The sequence below is a fragment of the Rhea americana genome, unplaced genomic scaffold (assembly GCF_003343005.1).
Source record: "Rhea americana isolate MKP2758 unplaced genomic scaffold, rheAme1 scaffold_622, whole genome shotgun sequence".
NCBI classification, from domain to species: Eukaryota; Metazoa; Chordata; class Aves; order Rheiformes; family Rheidae; genus Rhea; species Rhea americana.
Window position 1 is genome coordinate 44099 of NW_028186782.1, and position 18235 is coordinate 62333.

General features: G+C 56.3%; 1 protein-coding gene across 1 annotated transcript in view; it reads left to right on the forward strand.

Moving 5' to 3' along the window:
• LOC146587034 (cyclic AMP-dependent transcription factor ATF-7) overlaps positions 1-16255 on the forward strand; it is a 20733-nt gene extending 4478 nt beyond the window's left edge. The window contains exons 3-11 of the mRNA XM_085320269.1: positions 2141-2237; positions 3986-4104; positions 6572-6706; positions 7398-7555; positions 10085-10184; positions 11376-11489; positions 12607-12759; positions 14114-14311; positions 15963-16255. Of these exons, the coding sequence (XP_085176395.1) occupies positions 2141-2237; positions 3986-4104; positions 6572-6706; positions 7398-7555; positions 10085-10184; positions 11376-11489; positions 12607-12759; positions 14114-14311; positions 15963-16082 (1194 nt within the window). The 3' untranslated portion in view covers positions 16083-16255. The remainder of the gene's footprint in view (positions 1-2140; positions 2238-3985; positions 4105-6571; positions 6707-7397; positions 7556-10084; positions 10185-11375; positions 11490-12606; positions 12760-14113; positions 14312-15962) is intronic.
• The last annotated feature ends 1980 nt before the right edge of the window (positions 16256-18235 follow it).

Consider the following 18235-nt stretch of genomic DNA (forward strand, 5'->3'; position numbering starts at 1 on the left):
AAAAGAAAAATGCAACTTTAGGTCGTTGCAAAAGGAAAATGCAATTTAGGTTGTTGCAAAGGGAAAATGCAACTTTAGGTCATTGCAAAAGAGAAGATGCAACTTTAGGTCTTTGAAAACGAAAAATGCAACTTTAGAGCATTGCAAAAGAAAATTGCGACTTTAGGTCATTGCAGAAGAAAAACGCGACTCTAGAGCGTTGCATTCTTGCAAACCAACAAGTCTTTCCGGCGTTCTCTCCGAGCGGGCGGGCTCGCGCCACCTGCTTCCCTATGGAAACGGGGCCCCCCCGGGGCTTCCCGCGGTCCCCGGCAGATAATTGCAATGTTGCCCCCCCACACCACCCCATCCCTGGCCTTTGCAAACCTATGAATCACTCCGGGATCTGGGCACTTTACGCACATTAGTGAATTAATCCCTGCAGGCTCCGGGGCTGGGGGTCAGTGGGGAAGGAGGCGGGGGGGGGACACATGAGCGTGGGCATTGCACAGCCGGGGAACGGGGGAGATGGAGCCGGCTGGGCGCAGCGCCGGCGCGGCGGCTGGGGGATGTTTCACCCCGCAAAAGAGCGGGCTGAAATCACGCTGCCGCTCGGTGCCGATGGAAGGAGATGAAGCATTAAAGCCGGTGCTGTGGCTTTAACTCATTCCGTTTTTTTTTTTATTTTCCCCTCCCTCCCTCCTTTTTTTCTTTTCTCCCCGCGCCGCTACTTTCCTCCCCGTGCAAAATGACATGATTTAGCACCGAAGCGCCGGGCTCGGCCTCTGGGTTTCGGCGTTTGGAAATACGTGCCGAAAGATATATGGCGTCTGCGAGCGCTTCGGCGCGGAGGAGAGGCAGAGCCGCGACGCTGGCGCGAGCGCATAAAGATGTTAAATGGAGCCGTAGCGGGCGGCAAGAGCAGAAGCGCCCTAGGAAAAAAATGGGGGAAAAAAAAGAAAAAAAAAAAAGAAAGGAGCCGGGATGGAAGTGGGCAGCCGGGGACGGCGCAGTGCGAAAGCACCGCTGCGGGTTTCGGCGCCCTCGGCTGCCTTTTCTCCCCCGGTTCGGTTGCGTTTTGGCGCTGGTGATGTTTAGTTACGGCCCGACCCGGGCGGCAGCGATGGGAAAACCAGCGTACGTTCACCCGGGGCTGCACGAACCGCCCTGATAAAACCCTTCCTTGCCGAGACGATTGCGAGACCCGTCAGCTTGGGTTTTATTTTAGTTTAATTCGAGCCCTGGCCGCTCTCAGAAGCGCTGCGGACCCGCCTGGTATTTTTGCAGAGGGGGTTGAAGGACGCTTTGCATAAGATATTTCTTATTGCACCRAAGCGAGGAAGCGTGTGTGTGTGTGTTGGGGGGAAAAATAGATGCGACGGCTCCGGCGCTTCGGCTGATTTGCAAGCGCGGGTGGCTCTGGGTCGGGTCGGTTTGTCTGTCCGCTTAAAGAGCGGAGAGAAAGGAAGGAAGGAAGGAAATTCTTTGATGCAGCAGCTCTTTCGAGCAACGGCAGGGAAAGAAAAAAAAAAGAAACGAAACGGGCTGCGCCGCATGCATAAAAATCCTGCAGCAGGGCCCGTGAAATGCCCTCCGCCGCGCGGTTTGTCGCAGTCTATTAGGAGAGGCGCAATCCATCCTCCGCTCTTTTATTATTATTTGCTTTAACTCCATCGCTTCCTCCGGCGCCGGCTGCCGAAAAGGGCCCGGGGGAGGTCGCTGCGGCCGGGGACGCCTCTCGTCTGGGTTTTTAAAGCGGCTCGGCTCACCCGAGCCCCGCGTTAGCCGCCATCCCCAAAGCGCCCCCGAGCCCCTAAAACCACCCCCGAGCCCCTAAAACCATCCGCCGCGGCGTTAGCGAGAGAAGCGGCGCTTTTCGGCGGGTTTGGCTCGTCGCCGCCGCTCGCGAAACTTGGATGATTAAAACTTATTTGTCCCCCGTTCGCCTGACGGCTCCCTTCGTCGGGAGCGCCGCGTTCACGCGCCGCTTCCCACCCGATCTGCCCCGCTCTGGGTTTGCTTAACGCTCGGCAGCGATCGTGTTACGAGTCGCTCTCCGGGCGGCTCTTCCCCCACCCCCCTCCCAAAAAACCCGGCTGCAGGATGTACCGTAAAACGCAGAACGCATTTATTCACGATTTGCTAAATTGTTTCATTTCAGAGGTTTACAAACGAGGACCACCTGGCGGTTCATAAACACAAGCATGAGATGACATTGAAATTCGGCCCTGCTCGAACCGACTCAGTCATCATAGCAGGTATGTGGCGCTCAATCCAGGCCAGCTCGGAAAATGGTGCACATTAATATAGCATGACTGCAAGATTAATACCAGGGACCAGATGCACTGAAAAACGTCTCTACCTCCCATAAAAAGCTCTTGTGATCTGCATTTAATCAGGAGGAAAGGAAAGCCAGAGGCTTCCAAGTTTCTATTTTTTTTCTTTTTTATGGTAGTATCAGGTTTTGTGGGTTTCTCTTTTTTTTCTTTTTTTTTTTCTTTTTTAGCTCTCACCCTTTTTATTAAGGCTGGAAGATTTACGGGCTAAAGGTCTTTCGCGTTTCTGCATGTGCTTTGAGGACGATGAACCAAATCTGACAAACCCGGCTTCCTCTCCTCGGCCCAGGTGTCAATTTTCTTGAGCTTTTAGGCTAGCAGCTAATAAATTAAAATGCCATCGAGTGCCCCGGCCGCTGCCGCGAGTGCATTTGCAGAGCCCAGACGAGGTGCTCTGGCAGCTCACGGTCAATGYGGCCTTTATAAGATTGGAGAAAACCGTATATTGCCGCCTGGCAGCAGATCGCTGCCGGTTACAGATACCCTCCTGCCTTGTGGATCCCCTTCCGTCGGGGCTTCCTAAAAGGCCGCGAGGTTTGCGCTACCGCCGAGCGAGCGGGTTACTGCTGGGAGCAAGGAGAAGGGAGGAACCGTTTTCTCGAGCCCTCGAGGGTGCCRCGGCCCCGCCGGGTTTTCGCTGGGCCGACGCTCGACGGGTTGCTGCGGGCTGAGCCGCGAAGCTCGACGGCGGATAAGGGGGTTTCGCGAGGGCTAAAAAAACCRCGGCGGCTTTGAGCGGCGAGATCTGGGACGTTACTGCCCTGAGTCCCCAATGCCCTGTTTTACGCCGCTGTTTTATCTCGGGGGAGTTTCTTCTTCTCTCCCTCTGCCCTGTTCCGTGCTGGAATTGGTGCCTGGGTTAAGGAGCAGGAAGATTCAGCRTTGTGTCCCTTGCCATAACTCCACGGTTAGGCAAAAGAGGGTCGTAAAGAAGCCTCTGCTTCGGCTCGAGCGGGGCTACGGCGCTCCGTGCGGAGACCCGGCAGCCTGGGTTTTACGCGGGAGGCCGAGCTGAGCTCTCCCGGGGATCCCCGCTGTGCTTAAAAACATAGGAAGTTTCCTGCCGGGTGGATTCTCCCGGCGTAACGTGCTCTTGCCGGGCTCCCGCCAGTACCCGGGCTCCCGACCCACCGTCACGCAGCAAAAACGCCGCTCGCCGGCAGCGGGGAGGTCGCTCGGCTGCTTTATAAGCCTGGGCGACGGCCAGGGAGATCGTGACTCGACGCGTTAAKACGGTGGAAAACCGGCCCCGGCGGGACCGCTTTGGCCAGCGGTGGTAATGGGGCCGTGCGTGCTCCGGCGGCGCGTTAATGTTCCCTTACGGAGGGAAACGGGCGGAGAGGGAAGCGGCTCTTCCCCGGCTCTGTCCCGCCTCGGCCGGAGAGCCGCTCCGCTCGGCCGTTTCCCCTCCGGTCGCCGCACGTCTTTTTTTAAGAGCGGCAAAAGTTTCTTTTCTCGTTTCCGTTTGCGGGAGACACAAAACCGACCYGAAATCGTCCCCCTCTTTCTGAATTGCTTTGGCAAACGTGCCGCACGCCTCAGTGGAAAAGCACCCGGGCTTCTGCACAGCGGAGGCCGCGGCCGCTGGGAGTCCCAAGCGAGGGCTAAGGTGGTTTAAATGAATTTTCTAGCCTCTCTTTAACAGCTGCTCCGTATTGCAACCCCAACAGATCAGACTCCGACCCCAACTCGCTTCTTGAAGAACTGCGAAGAAGTGGGACTCTTCAACGAGCTGGCCAGCTCCTTCGAGCACGAGTTCAAGAAAGCCGCCGAGGATGACGAGAAAAAGGCAAGAGGCAAAGGCCGCCGCCGCCGTAAAACCCAGCCGCCGGCGTAGCGCCAGCGGGGGGACCGCGCTCTCCGGGTGGACCGCGCGCGCCGTAGGGTTAACCGAGCGCGGTCTCCGATTTAACGCGCTCGCTCGCGTGGGGACTGTGTTTTTTTGCAACCTGCGYGACTCGGGCTGCCCGGCCCTGCGATCGGGGCCGCCGGTTAGAGCGGGTTTTAATGGGTGACTGTTCCTTCGGCTTTTCGCTTCGAAAAGCGCAAAAAAGGCGACGCTCGGAATTTCTTGCATCTCGGGAAGGAGATGCGGGAGAGGATCGAGGCTCYGCCGACTGCTCAGGACCGGGGCGAAATTCCCCCGGAGCCTCTTGGGCGCTCGGGATCCTTAAAGCTGTTGCCTTTAAGGGGCGGCTGGGGCGGTCTCCCGCGCTCTCCGCAAAGCCAGGGAAGGGGAGCGAGGAGCCGCCGTGGTGCGCCGGAGCCTTTGAACGCTCGCAGCGCATGCAAATAAAGAGGGGGCTGCAGGGAGGGGAGGATTTTCTAACAAAAGAGCTGCCTCGCGCGCAAGCCGTATCGATTCAGCCTGCCCCTGCCAACCTCGGGAGCGCGCGGGTCTGAAGGACGACGGGCTCGCTCGTCAGATAGCAGCTAATTAAGGACATTTTCCCTCTCCTTTCCCCCCCCCCATACCGATCCCGCCCCGCTTCCAGGATCCGAGGAGCAGCAGCAGATGCGCGTTGGGCTCTTAGACTGGCACATACATTTACTAAATTGATATATGTACGTACATACGCTCGCAGTCAGCGGCGCTGCTCGGAAATAAACTGCAGCGGCGGTGCCGCGTAAATCTTCGCCGAGATGGGGGACGGAGGAATTCAGAATTAAAACGGAAACCTGCCTTTCGCCCGCTCCCCTAATAACAGGGAAGGGGAAGGGGTGGGGGGAAGGCTCTTTAAAGCATAAATTGATCTCTCTCATTGGTATGCGGCGTTTCACGCTCTCCGCTCGCTGCCTTTTGTTCTCGGCAGCCCCCCGAGCGCTGCGCGAAGGTAGCTCTCGGTTTGCGGTTTCGCGCAGAAATGCTCGAGCAGCCCACAGTCTAGCCAGGCGGTTTTATATGCGAGACCACCCGCGTCCTGCGCCGCGCTCGCCTGAGAGCTCCGGCAAAGAGCCTTCGGGCTGCCGGACGCTCGCCTTTTAYTTTTCTCTTCCCCCCCTGCCCAGTCCACACACCACCACCCGTCTCTTTTAGGACGCCCGCAGTCAAAATATTTCCGCCGGCGGCCGGGCTCGGCGCGCGGGGCGGTTTCGGGCGTCCTAAGGGAAAACGTTGCCCCTCTTAGGAAACCTCCGCGCGCGCTCGGTGCCCAGACCCGGCTGGCTCAGCGGACCCGGCCGCAGCCGCCCGGCGCGTCGCTGAGACGCTCCGAACGTTTTCCCCGTCGCCGCCCGTGTGTTTTCCCGTCCGGTTCCCRGGGTGGTCTCGACACCGAGCACGTTAATTAAAACCGTAGGCGCAGCGGGGGCTTCCCTGGAGGCGCTTTCGGTGGCTTGAAACTTTCCCGAACGTTAATCCCTTCTCCTTTGTGATTCCCAGCGCCGCGGCTCTGCTTAAAGAGGGCAGGTAAATGGTTCCCGCTCGGCACCGGGTCTGCGGYGGGCCGAGGTGGCCGCCGAGCCGATTGCCCCGCCGTTCTGGCCCCCGTCGCCAGCCCAGATCGGGGTGCTCTATCGGACCCGAGGACCCCCCCCCACACCCCTCCCCAGCCCTTCTTGTGGGTGCTCGGGAACCTTGCGGGCTTCCGAAGGTGCCTGGCCGCCGGCTCGGCCCCTCGCGCTCCCCAGCTCGCCCTGCCCGTCGCCCCCCCCCCCTCGCCCCGCTGCCCGCCGTGGCGGGGGGCAACCGGCAAGCCGGTAACTGGGTGAAACGGGGCACGTGGCGCTGCGGGAAGCCCGGCGGGTGGCAAGTCGCCGGGGCCAGGCGTACGGTTGGGTTTGCTTTTAGCGGGGCGCTCCTAGATAGTTAGTAAACGGCCTGGCTCTTCGTTTGCTTTTGATAATCGGGTAATAAAACAATTAGGGTTGATTTATACAACGCTTTGCAGCTCTCCTGCGAATGGAAGCGCCTTCTGCAGCTTGCAGGCATTTGGCTTAGTTACCTGCTCTCCTTAGCAGAGCCATTTTACGGGGGGAAAAAAATGCCAATGGAAAGAATTGCGTGCGTATGTGTTACTGAGAAACCACAAAATGGTGCCGTCTGGGGCAGAGACCGTCTTTGCTAGGCCTTCGTCTCTTTGGACGGGGCCGGCGCGGCGAGGCGCTGCTCTCGGCCTCCCAGATGCTACTCGAGTCCCAATAAATAATAATAATTTGGCGAGAGCTCAGAGCCGGGGTTTTTCCTCTGGGGACGGCCAAACGCGTTTCGCAAAGCGTAGGAGCTAATTGCGCCTTCGATCTGCCTTTTCCCGTAGAGCGCCGGAGCCCTGGACATGTCGCTGCCGTCAACGCCGGACATCAAAATAAAGGAGGAAGAGCCGGTTGAGGTGGACTCTTCGCCTCCGGACAGCCCCGCGTCTAACCCGCAGTCCCCCCGAAACAAGGAGAAGGTAGGTGTCTGGGACGGCGCCCGGCGGAGCTGTCGGTCTCCCCTTCGCCAGGGGAAAGCAAAAAGCTTTTTTCTCYGCTCGTGCGCCCAGGCCTGATTTGAGGTTGCGAGGTTGCCATCTTATTTTAAAAGGAAAGAGAAAAGCTTGTTCCTTCCCTTCCCCCAGCTCCTTAAAACCACATTTGCTGCACTTAAACGTCCGCCTGGATTTGGCTAATGAGGGAAGCCTTGCTATTTACCCTGGGGTAGCGCTGAGAACGCTCTTCCGGCAGCATAAAAGCGCCAATTGAGTAAAACATCTTCTCGGAGATCGGCTCCCCGYGTCCTAGGGGTTCGGCTGGGTGATTCAGAGCAGGAGATTAGTCTCGGTGGCACGGGCTCCATCTGAAAAACTTCCCACTGTGGAGACGTTAGCTAGGGCCCGAGCAGTAATTTGGAGAGGGGAATTATTTCCCAGTGGCTGCTGTAGGCAGCGGAAGCCTGAATTGCTGCGCCCTGCCCTGTTCCCAACACTGACATCGAATCCGTGCGACTTCAGGCTAAGTCTCTCCCCTCCGTGCTTCAGTTTCCATTTCACGGTGTTACCAAAGTGCCTAAATTTTTCCTAAATTGCTTCTAAACCATCACAAGCAGACAGCCAGGCAATGAGCAGGCTAAYGAGTAACCGCCGGGGTCCTTTCTTCTGTGTCTAGGAGATCCCCTCAAAACCTGTAATCATTTCTACACCTACCCCGACCATCGTGCGTCCGGGCTCGCTGCCGTTGCACTTGGGCTACGACCCGCTCCACCCGACGCTGCCTTCCCCGACCTCTGTCATTACCCAGGCACCACCATCCAACAGACAGCTAGGGTAAGTATGGAAGAGGGAAACGCACGCTGAGGTTTTTATTCCCGCCTCGTCAGGCTTCCTGGGCAGTAATTAGGTACCTAAATAAGTTAACTTGATTGTCGGAACGGCTGAGGTGCCGCCGTTCCCGCTGCGGCTGCTTGGGCATAAGGGCCTCGTTGCAGCACAGCCTGGAAAAGGCAAATGGGGCGTAAGCGCAGAAAGCAGGAACTAATTGTTGTAGTGTAACGAAACGAGGCGGAACGCGCCGCGGGGAGGAATTAAGCCTGATCCCCAAACGCGCTGACAAGACGCTCGCTGTCTGTGCCGGGGACGCCGAGTCGCTTTTGCTGCCTGGTGCGGAGGAGAGAGCGCGGAGAAACCGTCGGGAGGAAACTGTGCGGCTCTTTAACGGCTCTGGGATTTGCTCGGACAGCTGCTGCCTCTGAAGTGTAACCTCTCCTCCAGCCTGCTGGCCTCCTTCGTGGTCAGCTTCTGCCTCGGGAGCTGTTTGTTTCGGCAGCTCTGATGACCTGCTCCTTTTCGCCCCTTTAACAGGCTCGAGCGGAGACTCGAGAGCGCTYGGTGCTGTGGTTATGAGCCTGCTACGCTGCTAGGTAGCTCCAGCCCCGCACATAAAAGGAAGGAGCCTGAAGGATGCAGGAAACACATTACAATGGGCCCTCAGGAGACATATATTTAGCCCCATTTCTATTCTTTGGTGTCAGGATGCTTCGTTTTTGCCACGGTCCTGGCCTCTTTCTAATTACCCTTGTTTGAGGCTGGCTCCTTACATTAACCAGGCCATTTATTTGGGGGCTGTCAGTTCATATTTTCGTGTGTGTTTTTGCCTTGACCCTCTGGCACCATCAATCCAGGCTTCCTGACGGAAAGTTTTAAATCCTGTCTCGAGGCATTAAGGGGTTAAGTGATTATCCCAGGGCTTTGAAAGGGCATTGTATTCCTTCGGGCAGCCAACCCGGAGCCTTGGAGAAAAGAGAAAATCAGAACTGGAGGAAGGCAGCCTTCAGTACCGTTTTTTTTTTTTTTTTTGCGTTGCAGCCCACGGTGAGAGATCCCTCCTAGGGCACGGGAGTCGAGCGCAGGGTGCAGAGCGGCGGGGTTGCAGTTTTATCGAGGGTCCCTGCGTCAGGGCCCCGGTGGAAGCGGCGGGGCCGTGGGCCTGGCGGAGATGTGAACTCCRTGTACTCCAGGCTGGGATTTTCAAAGCAGCCCGGAGGATTTGGGATGCCCGGGAGAAATGAGTGCGAGCCCAACGCTCGCGTTGCCCAGGCAGCCTTAAAAATTCCGGCTGGAGTTMCTGGCATCGCGAACTTCCCCCTCTGACTTGGGTTCCCTGCGTCTCCCCACGCTGCCGGGGCTCCGTGCCAGCTCCGAGGATCCCAGGCAGCGGAGCCTCGTCCGTGCCCTTCTCCGGGCTCGTCAGAGGAGGCAGCAGCTGGTTTTCATCTCGACTCCCCGCTCTTCTCCCGGCTCTTCTCTGCCTCCATTCGGCTTCCCGCTGCGCTGTCGTGAGCTGAGGACGAACGGCAGAAGCAGCCCTGGCTGGCGGGGAAAGGTTTCCCTCTTCCCGTTCCGGCTGGAGCGGATCAGCTCCGCTTTTCCTGAGCTCTCCCGGACGGGGCTGAGCCCGGAGGGTCGCAGCCGGAGGGAGGATGGGGAGCTCGCGACGACGTGAAGCGGAGGCGGCGGCGTGGGGCGCGCCTGCTTGCCAGCGCCCCGCGGGTCCACCCGCCGCCGCYGCCGCCGCCTTTTGCGCTGCAAAATGATCTGCGACGGAAAAAGCGCTTGGTATTTCTCATTTGTCACGATCAGGCTCCGGCGCGACGGCCTCCTCCGCCAGCCTGCGCTGAGCGGGGCCGTTCGCCTCGCCCAGAGCCGTTGTTTCAGGCAGACACGAGCCAACGTCGGCTCCGTATTTAGGAGATTTTTCTCCGGAGCCGGGAGATTTAGAAGCGTTTGTTAGTGGAAAGCTCAGGTCTCGCAAACCCTCTCGTGGGAGCTCACCGAACGCTCCTCGTGGGCCGGGAAGTTGCCGGTAAGCGGGAGCCGCTGCGCAGCCCCGCCGTCTGCCCGGTGCCCGCGGAGCGGCAGCCGGCGGGCGCCACCGGAGAGCCCGCGGGGAYGCTTTTAAGCTTTTAGAGGAGTTTCGGGAGCTCTCGCAGAGCCTGACCCCAGCGGTGCCTGGGAGAGCTCTGCTGCGTATCCGCGTGGGCGTCGTGTCTCTGGGCTTCAGCAGCGTCGGCGGAGCGCTCGCCGTCGGCGGAGCGGCCGGCACTGCGTCGCCGAGACGTGACGGCGCGTGCGCCGAGCGGGCTGTAGGTCGGTACCTCGGCACGTGCTCRTCTAACCTTTACGCCAACCAATTCAGGACATGGTGAAAGTACTTGCTGTCCTCCAAAAAAAAAAAACGTGAAAATTGGCCCAAATTCACTAACGGGGGTTGACTTGTGCTTCTGCCCTTGAGCTCACGGGGCTGCCGGGACAGCATAAACTTGAAATAATCCGTGACAATTTAAATTGTTTCTCCAGGTCTCCCACAGGTTCCCTTCCACTTGTCGTGCAGCTTGCAAATGGACAGACCATGCCTGTGCTCCCAGGCCCTCCTGTACAGATGCCTTCTGTCATATCGGTAAGAGAAACATCCAACACGGCTCTGCGTGAGAAGGGGGCAGCGTTTTCCCTCTGCCAAATATATGGYGACGCTTCCATTTTGTAAAAATTAAAAGACATCTCCCCCCTCTGTGCTGGATAAGACTGGAACAGGAGGAAGAGGGGAGCCAGCTCTGGCAAGGTAGTAATAACATGTCGATCACACTAGAGGGCAATAAGTCTGGAAGAAAACAAAGCTTTGCCTGGACAGATGGCTCATGCCATAGATCCAGGGCTGGGAACTGTAGGATCCCTGATTAGCTGCTTCCATTTGGAACAGCTTGCTTCAATTGAAACCATTCGAGCTTGCAGAGAACATGTTGGTCTTCGCGGGCCAGGAAAGCCACCCTAACCTCGCCAGCGTGCTAAAGAGCTGTTYGAATATTAGCACTGCGGCTTGTGCTTTTGCATGCAGGGAATTTTCCGCAGTGTAGGATTCGCGAGCAGATTAGCCTGCTGGGTGGTTTGTATGTCTGCTGAGCGCTTCAGCTCCTCACCGAGCAGCCTGCGTGAATCCTGGCCGTCCTGCAGGGCATGTCTTTTGGTTTTTGAGCGAGTGGCGGCCAAAACCTTCTGTCCCAGGTAACAGGAATGTTGACGTCAAAGCAGGCAAACACGGTGACAGTTCGATGTGGCTCGTGGGCACGGAAACGTCTTCGTACCTCCCTGCTTGTTCTAAAATACGGTTTGCGTTTGSGGTGTTTTGTGTCAGAGCGGCTTACAAAAGCAAGTGCAAATTCTGGCTTTTCCTCTTTGATGAGGGAGAAAAAATACCTCTTTTCTAGAAGGGGACACTGTAGCCGTGCGGTAGAGCTGGGCAGAGAACCCAGGAAAAGGTCTTGCATCCGCCCTCTCCTCCTGTACTGGTGGGGAAAAGCCACCTGGGAGGGAGAGAAAGGAGGAAATCTTTAGGGCTGCCCTTCTGCCTGTCTCGAGCAGCTACTTGGTGTGGCTGGGCTCTTCTTAAACAGCCGCTGTGGCCACCAGACGGGTGGCTGCTGGCCTTCGGAGGCAGCAGACGTAATTGATGGCAGCAGTTAGATGCTGAGCGGTTGTCAAGACTTATAAATGTGCTTGGTCAGGGAATTACTCTAGAGCTGCTTCGCGGAAAGCGCTTGCGGCAGTAGCMCCTCAGCTTCCAAAAACTCATGTATTGGTTTCTGTCCGTTAGCTGGCTCGGCCGATGTCCATGGTGCCTAACATTCCCGGTATTCCTGGGCCACCCATCAACAGCAGCGGGTCCATTTCACCATCAGGCCTTCCAGTGCACTCAGAAGCCAAAATGGTAAGTGTCCAAACACGTGCCTGGGGAGGGGAGGTGTCACGCCGGTGTTGCCGTGATGTCTTCGCCAGCTCCTCCAGAAAAGACTCCGTCTGGAGTCCTTTTCCCCTGTCGCCTTTGCGAAGGGACGCCGCTTCTCCAAAATCCTGCGCAGCCGTCGCAGCGCCTTCCCGCACAGAGAGCAGATGTTACGAATGCCACCGGGAAGAGCGGACGAGTCGGCGCTGTTGTCAGGAGAAACCTCAGCCCCGGCCTAAACACGGCTGTTGTGTAAAGCTGGAGCTTTTGGATCCAAGATAACAGATGGGTTGGAGGTGGGCTTGAGGAAGGCAGAGCCAAGAGAAGAGATGTTGTGCTGTAATCCAAGGGTCCTAGTAATGGTTTTCACGTAGACTCTTTTAGCTAAAGATTTCGGGAAGCATTTCCCTCAGTTGGCTCTTCCACAGATCAAAGCGGTGCACGCAGAGGGAGGAAGTGAACCTAAATTTGAGAGCAAAGAGTGGTGAAACCCCATGTTTTTTTTTTGCCTGAGACAAGGTAGAGGTGTTTGCAGACCCGTCTCTTACAGTGGTGCTGCTCACCGTTGCTGCAGTGACCTGTGTAGTCCTGCTCCCATCACATCCCAGTTAGGTGTCTGCAGATCAGAGCTATGAGTGGGGTGACAGATCTTAAAGTCTGTTCGAGGCATGAGACAGAACCATCCTTTCCCGTGATCCTGCATACGGCCGCCCGGAGAACACGCCAGCCGTGCTCTCGATCCCGTACGTGCCCTTCTCTATCCCAGAAAGCCCTCTCTCCAGGTGCTCAAGGGCAGTTCAAGCCCCAAAGCCTGTTCAGTCCATGTTCTTTCTGCGGMGCCTGCCAGCTGGGAAGCGGATCGGTGCCAGTTGCTGTAGCAATTTTGGGATGCAGACACCTGTCCGCTYGGGCCTGAGTTGGAAGCCACTGTCTGTCTTTGGGTAGGCCAGATGGTGATGGCTTTCGGTTGGATTTGAATCAGCCGCAGTCCCTGAAGAGCACGTTCCCCAGGGGCCTGGCTGCTCGGATGACAGAATTGATGGTTAAAACCTTAACAACGTAGAGAAGAGGTCCACTGATGTCCTCTTTTCTCCTCTGACAGAGGCTGAAGGCCAGCTTGACACATCAGACGTCTTCCTCACTGAATGGCAGCAACCTGGTGGTGGGCTCAGCCAGCACGATGGTGACTGCACGTCCGGAGCAGAGTCAGATACTTGTCCAGCACCCGGATGCCCCTTCCCCAGCTCAGCCACAGGTCTGCCGCCACTTAGCCTGCGAGGTTGGGCTGGAGATGCCGAGGGGGGTTCTGGATCTTGGGGAAGGAGAGGAAAACCTTGCAACCATCCTGGTTTGCAGAGGGAGTTAAAAACCGTGGGGTTTTTTCAGTGCAGTTTCAGCACTAACACTCCCAAACCGTGCCAGGCAGAAAACTTCAGCAACATGTTCATTTGGTTGACAAGGTCTGGAGTTTAGAAAGAGTATTTTGCTCTCTTCTCCCTGCTCAATTACTGGGGTTAAACGSTCCCCTCTTAGGCAATCAACGCTGCTGGTTCCTGCCAGCTCACCAAATGCCAGCCTTCCATCAGGATCGCCACCTGCTCCGTCAGTTAGACAGGCTTCCAAAAGTTTAATATCCATATGCTGCCTGACAGCAAGTACCGAAGTGTAACTGCGCTCCCCGATCGGGGCGGTGTAATTACGGAGCCCTTGCAGAAGTGCCGGCGAGGCTGCGTCTGCAGGACCGTTTGCCCTCGCTGCCTCTTCCTTTGTTCCCGCGAAATCAAACCGGGCAACGCGCAGGGTTACGAAACCCTTTGTAGCAGTTGCCTCCGCGAGCTTGTTTAGCTGAAGACATTCGAGGGAAAATTTAACCCAAATTAATTTTTAAAGCAAATTGGCCTCTCAAAAGCGGCGGTTTGTTTGAACGCTGCGAGTGAGTTACTGAACCTGAACAGAGGCCGTGTTCGATTTGACTGCGCGCGGTTGCGTGTGTCAGAGCGGCACYGGACGCTCCCAGCCCAGCAGCTGGGAGTTACCTTCTTTCAGCTGATGCATGGTGGCTGGTTATGCAGGAACCTCCTAAGTCATTGCAATGCGAAGTAAAAGAAGCTCATTTAAAACCTCTTAAGKGAAATTAAAAGGAAAGCTGTTTGCATTGCCGCGCCGTGGGGGATGCCTGTGGTTGTTTACCACGTTAGGTCCTGAGCACCAAGGGGGAGAAACCTCTGCTGTACCCTCAAAGTCTCCGTGCAGGAGTTTGAGATTTAAATACTTCCCCTACAGTCCGCCCATCGGTGGGCTCGGGATGTCAGTGAGTTCACATGGATTCACACCTTCASTTTGCAGAGCTCTCTAGAAGCAGCGGAGGAAGAAACGTTGCCAGAAACGCTTTGTCCCCAGCTGCCCGCTCGCAGCYGGGGTTGCCCTCGCTTCACCCTCCAGCACGTTGTCCTGGCCGTTCTGCGAAAGGAAATTTCTGTCCCAGCAGGAAGCTCTTGACAACCGCTCCGTGAAACCGAGCGGGAAGCGTCCTTAGCAGAGACGGGGTTACGTCGGTGCCTGTTCCTGCCTCCCCTTCAGTACCTCTCTTTCATGTGCCTGGTCTGCAGGTTTCCCCTGCCCAGCCCACACCCAGCACCGGCGGGCGGCGGAGGCGCACGGTTGACGAAGACCCGGACGAGCGCCGGCAGCGGTTCCTGGAGCGGAACCGGGCCGCGGCGTCCCGGTGCCGTCAGAAACGCAAGCTCTGGGTGTCTTCCTTGGAGAAGAAAGCCGAGGAGCTCACGACCCAAAACATCCAGCTGAGCGTGAGTATGTAACCGTGGAGGCTGAGCACRGCCGTTCGCCAGCCTGGCTGCGCTAGGACCGTCGCTCCGCAAGGAACATCGCGTGCTGCAGAGGCGACGTGCGCTTGGGTATTGCTCCCTGGAGCAGGATTGCTGCCTGTGTGCCTAGGTTTCGCTCCCCGGTCTCCATCGTGTTGCTCAGGAGAAGCCTAAGCCCTGCCTCRAGCAGCACTTGGGGGAAGAGCTCTGCCTCTTCGCCCCGTCAGGGCAGCGCTGTAGCACGTGGAGCAACACAAGCTCTGGGAGCAGAGCGTGGAGGCCCCAGGAAGCAGCTGTATTTGCAGAGTGGAAAGCTCCACTCTGAGTCGGGGAGAGCTCTCTGCTGGCACAGGGTCTGCAGAAACAGCCTTAGTCCCCTTCGTGCAGCAAGGACCTGGCACGGGACAAGCGAGGAGGCTCTGCAGCTGCGGCCCACGGCCGTGGCCCGTAACCGTGCAGATTTTTCCGGAGAATGGGGGCTTTCTGGCAGCACCCTCCATATGCTTAGCAGAAGTACTGCACAACTAAGGCTACAGACGACCAAACATAATTTCACTGCCATTGCAGAGCCTTGTTAAGGCTCTCAGTGTTGGCCGAGGATTGAAGGGTCTGTAAAGACTGAACTTGTGTCCATTCTGGGCTTTTTCTTCCGTTGGTTGCTAGTGACTCATGCAGTGGGATTTTTTTCAATAGCACTGATCATGGTATTTTTATTCTCTTCCCAAGATAATAATAGAAACTGTTTCCTCGGGCAGTTTTGAAATACAATTGACTGGCTTTCAGCTATTTCTCCAAACGTTTTGGTGGAGGAATAATATGCTGCACAGAGTTTTCAGAGGACTGGAACTGATTTCACAGCAGAATGTTAACCTGAAAAGCTTTGGAGATTCAGGCAAAAAGCTTTGGAGACTCAGACATTTTTGTCTTGGAGTAACAGAGAAGGAGAGGGAATATATAACTAGTTAAGTAACAGATCACTGCTGGTTGCCTTGGTGGGAGCAAGGATGGCCCGATGGTTGGGGAAGTAGCCAGAGTACCCAGCAATGGCTACAGAGCTCCTCTGTGGCTCCAGTTGAGTTATTTTCCTCTCCGTGCCACRGTTCTTCACCTGTAAAACAGGTGACATGAAACGTGGAGGTCTCCTTAAATCCGAGGCAGCTCACAGAGGTGCCGAAAGCTTGGCAGAGCTCTGCTCTTCCGCACTGACTGATCTAGTTGCAGTCTACACTGCTGCTTGTGGTCAGACGGTGGCACGCGCTGGGATGGAGGCATCCTGCAGCGGATCGGAGTACACTGAGCTTCTCACTCTGTTTAGTTTTCCGTCAGAGCCAACAGCGTCCTGGAGCATCTGACTCAAACTGCTGGCGTTGGCGGAAGGGCTCGGGCGAACGTTCGGCCAAGACTAGGCGCCCAGCGTGGCRAGGGGCTGCTGGAGGGAAATTCTGCAATCTGTGTCTTGCATGCAAAATTCCCCAAACCCAGAAACWGTGTGTTTTAATTGTACTTGGGCCAGCAATATTTCAGCTTAGGCTAGCAGATTYGCAGGGCACGTAAACTAGCATTCTGCGGTTCCTGGAGGCTGCTCTCCGGAGCGCGAGTGATACATAAGTGTGTGTTTGTTTTCACATCGCAGAACGAAGTTACGCTACTGAGGAACGAAGTTGCTCAACTTAAACAGCTCCTGCTGGCTCACAAGGACTGCCCCGTCACTGCACTACAGAAGAAGACACAGGGCTATCTCGGTGAGTGGTGACTTTCGCTCAGCCTTGCTCCCCTTTCAGATAAGTCTCAGCAGATGAAAGCTGCATGAGACATAGAGGAAGCTAGCCTTCATCATAGCCTCTGCTCCGTCACCCTCCCGCGACTTCACCTGGAGGGACAGGGAAGACCTTGGTCCTGTGCCTTCTGCTGATACAGCTCCAAAGTGTCCCTGTTGCGGAGGGTCACCCAGTGTGGACCCGCTAGGGAGTTAACTGCAACTTATCCCTGGCTTAGGAGATCCTGCAGCCAGGTAGCAAAGGCAACGAGGATGTGAAAGGTTTGAGGGACGGAGGCAGTGCGCGTCCCGTAGCGTCTCCGTAGCGTGGAATATTTGACAGAGACCCGTATCTCTGCGTCTCCCTGGAGCGTGGGCCAGTGTCTCCCCAGCCGCTCGCAGGCAGCCTGCCAAGCGCTTGATAATTCTCTTTGAAGTTAGAAACTATTGCTGTTCTGAAAGCGAAGCCAGAGTTGGAAAAGGCCAGACTCTATAAATGACATCATGGGGCTCTGTATCTCATTCCCTGCAATTCACATCAAACTGGTTCGGGTTTRGAAGCAAGAAGACTTCTTTTTATCTTCTTGTCTTTCTTCCTTCCTTCCTTTCTTTCTGTTTTTTAACACTGCCTATTTCATTGTAATCAACCCGGGAGCTAACCGTTATGGCTGYGCTCTTCTTGCCTCGCGTGTCCTCTCCGCAATAACGGTTCCACGCTGTGGTGTCGGCGCGGAGCCCTTCGGAGGACGCTGGAGTCCCCTAGCGTCGCCTAGATTAACGGGATGCGAGGCAGGGATGGCTGGAGCTGAGAAAAGGAAGAGGGGGGAAGAGATCAAAAGCGAAGGAAGCGGGTGCCGCCCGCCCTGCCCCGTTCGCCCGGGGTCTCCGAAGTGCTCTGCTCCCGCACGGCGAAGCCCGGATCCGCACGGCGAAGCCCGGATCCGTGCTGTGCAGGGGCCTGGTTTATTTTCACTCGTTACAGTGACTCACGCTTGAGTAATGCGGTCGTGAAAATCCTCGCTGTTCCCCAGCCCGTGCAGACAGGTGTTCTCTCCGTGTAGGACGYGGAGAGGCGACATGATTTTCCCTGTTAACTTCCAAAGTTTACAGTTCCTATTATTATTCCTCGCAGTCTGTCTGCRCCAATAATAGGAATTCATCACACATCTGAATAATAAAAAGGGAAATTCACACCTCCCTCCCCATGCCCCCTCCTCCCCGGCCGCCTTTTTTATTATTGAGATTTGTGACTAAGCAGGTCCTTAAACAAAAATGCCAGATTCCCTCGATGGAATTACAGCTGCCTCATGTACAGTTGGGTTGTTTTATTTGTAATACCTTGTAAATCTCCTTTTTGGGATGCCAAACTGTTATATTGCTCTGCTCGACCTTCTCTCTCACCGCCGAGTCGGTTTTCAAATCTGCTGCGCTAGCCGCATCCTTCGATATGTTAGCGAAGGCCAAGCCAAGGTTTCGCGAGGGAAGGTAAAACCAGCTCGGGGAAGGGGCGCAACGTTCAAGTGCCTGGCGGAAAAAAAAAGGGGGGGAGCCCGGAAATACATGTGCCTGTGCCCCGAAAAAGGCTGTAAACCTCGTGATTTTTCCGGTGTCTTGGGGTTTACCCTCTTGACGTGGAGGAGGCAGCCCCGCTCCCGCCGTTATTTTGCTCTCCTAAAGGAAGGTGACCGCATCTTACCCGTAATTCATCTAGGCAAGCGCACGGGGAGGGAATTTCCTCCTGACATCCGTGGATAATGAGCGTCTGCCCCCAAAGAGAGAGGTCTGATCGCTCTTGCCTCGGCCTCTGATGGGTCGCAAATTATCTTCCGCGCTAGGAGCTCTGCCCGGGCGCCGCGTGCTGTTTCGGGGGAGAGAATCCAAAGTTTCGGAAACCAATCGGTGTCRCTCGGGAAAGGGCACCGAGGAAGGTCTCTGCCTTTCCTTTCCTTCCCATCCCTCCGCTCGCGGTGCGTTGAGTTACCGAAAGAAATCGAGCGAGCGAGCAGAAGCTCTGGTTGCTTCTGATGTTCTGGAGCACAACAACGAGCAAAATGAGTAATTTATATTTTAAAAAACAAGAGAAAAACCAGCTAACCTTTCTTCCTTCTGTTCCCCCCCCCTTTTCTCTTCTCCGGTCGAGCAGAAAGCCC